The 5263-nt window shown below is 65.4% G+C and overlaps 1 protein-coding gene across 1 annotated transcript; it reads right to left on the bottom strand.

Moving 5' to 3' along the window:
* Nucleotides 1-76: 76 nt before the first annotated feature.
* LOC113980274 (maestro heat-like repeat-containing protein family member 7) lies at nucleotides 77-5255 on the bottom strand (the record flags this gene model as incomplete). Its single annotated transcript, XM_027707509.1, has 14 exons — nucleotides 4780-5255; nucleotides 4431-4495; nucleotides 4101-4313; nucleotides 3664-3811; nucleotides 3358-3422; nucleotides 3096-3245; nucleotides 2770-2918; nucleotides 2367-2514; nucleotides 1935-2122; nucleotides 1710-1847; nucleotides 1317-1395; nucleotides 755-892; nucleotides 360-536; nucleotides 77-232 (listed from the first exon to the last, which is right to left on the bottom strand). Coding segments are annotated over exons 1-14 (1938 nt in total), but the record flags the coding sequence as incomplete, so codon positions are not given.
* Nucleotides 5256-5263: the final 8 nt, after the last annotated feature.

The raw sequence follows: 5263 nt of genomic DNA, 5'->3' as shown, positions 1-5263 counted from the left end.
TGCAGCCCGTGAGGTGCCAGGGCAGGAGGCAGCCCAGCCCCCTCCCGCGGGGACACCAGAGCCCACAAGTGCTCACCTCTGCCACTCTCTGGTTCTCATCATGGCAGTGGAAGAAGAGTGGAAGCAGGCTCTGGCGGACATGTGGCTTCAGGGGCTTTTTTCCCTCTTTCTCTACCATCGTCATCAGCCCCCGGAAGAGGAGGATGGAGGACAGCTGCACACTGCTGTCAGCCTGGGGGAAATGGAAAGACCTCAGCACTGGTTTCTCCAGGCCCACCTGGGCACAGGCCTGAAAATCCACCAGGCACAAGTTTCCTGCCAGCACCCATTGCCTGTGGCTGCGGGGCACAGAGCCTTACGTCGTCGAAGAGCGGCTGCAGCGCCTCAGCCAACTGCAGGGCGGTGGGGCTGGAGAGTCGGATGTCTTTGTCCGAGAGCAGAAAGCCGAGTACAGTGACACTCATCCTGACCAGCTCTCCATCTGCATCCCACAGGAGCTGCACGAGGCTTTGGGTCAGGCTGCGCATTCTTTTGGCCTGTGAGGAACACAAGGCTGTGCTGTGAAGCCGCCAACGGCTGTGACGCCAACCCCGCTCCGGCGGGGCAGCCCCACCTGCTGCCGCGGGGCCCAGAGGCCAAAGGCCTGTCCCCAGGGACTCGGGCAGCTGAGCGGGGAGGCAGCAGAGCTGGCAGCAGCTGTGCTCCCCAGCCCCAGCATTGCAGCACGGGCTTCAGCCAACTGCCCCTTCCTCACCGTCACGGCATCCTGGCTGAGCACCACCAGGCCTCTCAGCACTTGGCGACGCATCTCTGGGCACTCGCTCCACAGGTGCCTTGAAAGGATGGGCAGGATGCTTTCGCCGCAGTCGGTCACCTCCAGGTAGGCCAGGGCCTGAAAGGCAGGGAGCAGTGACGGGCTGCCCGGCCGGCAGCAGCCCACACCCGCACAGGGCTGGGCCCAGGCAGCAGCACAGGGTGCGGCACCGTCCTGGGCAGCCCTGCCCAAAAGCAGCAGTGGCTCTGCAGAGCCCCTGGGCTCCCTGCCCTGCGCAGGCCACTCGCCCACTCCTCTGTGCCACCCAACCCTGGGACTCCTTGGCCTTGAGGAGCCATGAGGGAAGTGCGAGTGCTGGCAGCAGAGGGACCCAAAACACAGCTGGGGACAAGTGGCACCCCAGCAGCAAGGGGCCAAGGGCGCACAGTGGAGCCCCCCCCTCTGCCCCAGCTCCCTTCACTGGGCTCCCCCCGCACACGCGGCCGACAAGGCCAGAGAGGTGCAGGCGGCTCAGCCAGGCAGCGCTCGCCATCAGGCTCACCTCCACAAGGAACGCCATGGCAGGGAGCTCCCAGGGACACATCTCTTCGCTGAGCAGCTCCAGGAGGCAGCATACGATGCTGCAACACCAGGGTGTGCAGGCAGAACCCATCTCCCTGGCAGGGGGAAAAAGGCACTGTCATGCCCGAGCTGGCTGGGCAAACCTCTCCCGCCACTCCCTCCCAGAGGCCTGGTCGTTCCCCAGCACCCCGGCAGGGGACGAGGGCACTCTGGCAGGCGGCTCCTCCTGTGCACCCGCCTCTCCCAGCCTTTGCCGCTCCGCTCAGCCATCCCTGGGTGACAAGGCCCTCTGGCCCACCACCACGGGCACTGCGTGGGGTGCCCCGTGCAGAGGGCAGAAATGACAGGGGCAGCGGGGACAAGGGGCTCTCACCTGGCCAGCAGACCCACCGCGTAGTGGTGGGTGTCAGCGTTGAGCAGCGTGTCCCAGCCACACTTGCGTTCCATGGCCACCAACACGCTCTCGCAGCGCAGACGGCGCAGCAGGGCTTTGAGGGTCAGCGCTGCAAACCTGCATGCAGAGCAAAGGCCAGGTCATGCTGGGAGCCCTGGCCAGCCCCAAAGGCGTGGGAGGGACAGGAGGACTGGGACGGAGCACCTGTTGGGCTGGGTGGGAAGGCTGCGTTGCTTCCGGCACTCCCTCCAGAAGGTGTCAACCTCCTCCGGCATCTGCACTGTGCTGAGGAACACTTGGAAGAGCAGATGCACAAAGAGGTTGGGGAAACACCCCCTCACTGCACGCGTGCAGCAGAGCAGATGGAGGATCTTCCAGAGTGCCAAGGTTGCCTGCGAAAAGGAAACCAGCGGAGACAGGGCTCAGTGCCCAGACATCCATGTGGCAGGGCCTGAGCGCGGCAGGGAGAGGCCAGGGGAGACACAGGAGGAGCACCCGGCCTGGTGCCCCTGAACCTGCCCCTGAGCCAGCTCTCCAGCCCAGTGCCTAAGGCAGGGAGATGCAGTGCTGGGGGAGGAGGAAGAGCCGCCGGGGAGGAGCCGTGAGGGGGAGCAAAGGCCGGTTCCAGAAACTCACAGCCAGGGCAAAGACTTCCGTTTCATCCCCATCCGAGGTGCACATGCTGCAGGCTGGCCAGCTTCCCAGGACAAGGGCAAGGATCTGCAGCACCGACTCTGCAGTACTTCTTGAGGAGATGATTGTCCTCCACATGGTCACAGCAGCTCTGCGGGGTCAAAGCTCTGTGTCAGTGGGCTCTCAGCCACAGTGCCACGGCCTGGGCACTTCCCGCTCCCAGGTGACAGAGCCACAGCACCGCGAGGAGCAAGGAGGGCACGTGGGAGCGGGATGCGCGGCTGGCATGCCAGGGCTGGGAACCAGAAGAGCCAGAGGCTCCGGGAACTCTGGGCCTGACAGACACCTGGGACGGGCTCTACAGGCTGATGGGCTGGTGAGCCCTGGAGGCAGGGAGGCCCCGTACCTGTCACAGGATGGGGCAGAGCGCAGCAGAGTCACCACCACATCCACGGGGTGTGCCTCGACCAGAGCCAGCACAGTCTTGTCTAGTCTGCGCTCCGCAGACGCATTGGCCGTCAGCCACCCGTGGATGTACCTGACCAAGGCCGGCACCTGCAGGGGGCACGGGGGAGAGTTGGAGAGCTGCCAGAGCCAGCAACTTGCCCGGCTTCCCCCGACAAGCGCTTCCCTTCCCAGCACTCTCCGCCGGCCTCAAAGGGGCCCAGCGGAGCCGGCGGGAGGGGCCACCCAATCCCTGCAGGGCTGGAGCCCTGGCCACAGGCTGCTTACTTTCTTGGCATTGGAGACACCGTTCTCCACAAGCAAATCCAGCAGGGCAGCACTGGTGTGGGCATTGCAGAGGTCAGAGTTTGCCATGCCCCCAGCGCCCATGGCAGTGGTCTCTTCCCTCCAAATGCAGCGGGTGAATTGGCAAACCATCTGCAGGAGAAAGGCAGGAAGAGAGGGATGTGCCCTGGAGAGCTCGCACAGCGGTGCCGGGCTGAGCAGGCCCGACAGCAGGCCCAGCCCAGGAGGCGACGGCTGCAGGTACCTGTGCTGTCCTGCGGAAGCGGCCACGGGCGCGGTCCTGCTCTTGTGTCCGGGCCCGACCTGGATCTGGCAAAGAGCGAGCGCGGTCAGAGCTGAGGGGCTGCGGGACAGGCCGGAGAACACGGCCCAGCCCCGCGCTCCACAGGCGGGCCCAGCCCCGGGATGCCCAGTGCGTGGAGCTGCCGGGGGATCAGTCCCGGACCCTCCTTCCCCCTCCCTTTTCCTTGGCCACGTCCACAGGGGACGGGATGGGAAGAGGCCCATCTGGCTGCGGCCAGCAGCCCTGGGGCCCAGCTCTGCCACTCACCCTCCTGCAGGGGCTGGCACTGCTCTGCCTCCTCAGGCTGCTGGGATGGGGCAGCTCCAGGGCCTTCCTCCTCCCCCTCCTTCAGCCAGGCCAGCTTGGGCACCCTGGGGGGGCTCTGCTCCATGTCTCTGTCTGGCTTCACGGCTTCCTGCAGGAGAGATGGCACGCAAAAGCTCTGGCTCACCAGGTCCTGCACAAGTGCCTTGAAGGCACCTGCAACACAGCGGGTTTGGGAACGCTCCGGCTCATCAAGTCCCACAGGTCGGCCTGGAGGGGCCATGGGGGAGTTGGAGAGCTGCCAGAGGGAGCAATTTTCCCACTCTCCCCCGAGAAGGGCTTCCCTTCCCACCCTACTGTGCTGGCCTCAAAGGCTGAGGGGGCCCAGCAGACCTGGCTTGAGGGCCCACACAATCCCTCCCTACCCACAGGCTGCTTACTTCCACAGAGACAACTCTCTCCCCGGGAATGTCCAGACTAGGAGCAGTGGGCAGGCGCTGAGCGGCTGGGATGTCAGTGCCTGCCATGCCCTGGGTCGCTGCGCCATCAGCCTCGGCCGTGAGCTCAGTCGGCGTGGGGTCAGGCTGCGCCATGACCTCGGTTGGTGTGATCCTGGTCTTTCGACGCCGAATGCCCACAAATTTCAGAAAGGCCTACAGGAAAACCAAGGGCAGGGAAGAGAGGGATGTGCCCTGGAGAGCTCGCACAGCGGTGCCGGGCTGAGCAGGCCCGACAGCAGGCCCAACCCAGGAGGCGACGGCTGCAGGTACCTGTGCTGCCCGGCGGAAGCGGCCACGGGCGCGGTCCTGCTCTTGTGTCTGGTCCTGGCCCGGATCTGGCAAAGAGCGAGCGCGGTCAGAGCTGAGGGGCTGCGGGACAGGCCGGAGAACACGGCCCAGCCCCGCGCTCCACAGGCGGGCCCAGCCCCGTGATGCCCAGTGCATGGAGCTGCCGGGGATCAGTCCCGGGCCCTCCTCTCCCCTCCCTTTTCCTGGCCACATCCACAGGGCATGGCATGGGATGGGATGGGATGGCATGGGATGGGATGGGATGGGATGGGATGGGAAGAGGCCCATCTGGCTGCAGCCAGCAGCCCTGGGGCCCAGCTCTGCCACTCACCCTCCTGCAGGGGTTGGGGCTGCTCCACCTCCTCCTCCGACTGCTGTGCAGGGGCAGTCCCAGGGCCTTCCTGCTTCTTCTTCCTCCCGAGAAACCTGCACAGGCTGAAGCGTCTCTCTGCCATCCTACAGTCGGGCCTCGAGGGCACCTGCTGCAGGGATTGGAGACGCCAGGGAAAAGCTCTGGGGCACCAAGCCCCAGAGAATGGCCTCGAGGGCACCTGCCGCAGGGCCTGGAGACTCCTCGCAGAAGCTCCGGGTCACCAAGTCCTGTGGTCTGGCCTCGAGGACACCTGAAAGACAGAAAATCCTACGAAACACAAGTCCTGCAGTGCGGCCTCAAGGGCAGCTGCCGCAGGGATTGGAGACACCTCGCAAAAGCTCCGCGTCACCAAGTCCCACGGTCTGGCCTTGAGGGCACTTGCAGCACAAAAACGCCACCAAAACGCTCCGGATTAGCAAGGAAAGAGTTGGCTGCACGGGGG

The sequence above is a fragment of the Neopelma chrysocephalum genome, unplaced genomic scaffold (genome assembly GCF_003984885.1).
Source record: "Neopelma chrysocephalum unplaced genomic scaffold, ASM398488v2 Primary Assembly neopelma1_93416, whole genome shotgun sequence".
Lineage (NCBI taxonomy): Eukaryota > Metazoa > Chordata > Aves > Passeriformes > Pipridae > Neopelma > Neopelma chrysocephalum.
The sequence above is the reverse complement of the archived record's forward strand: the minus strand, read 5'-3'. Positions and strand labels throughout refer to the sequence as shown.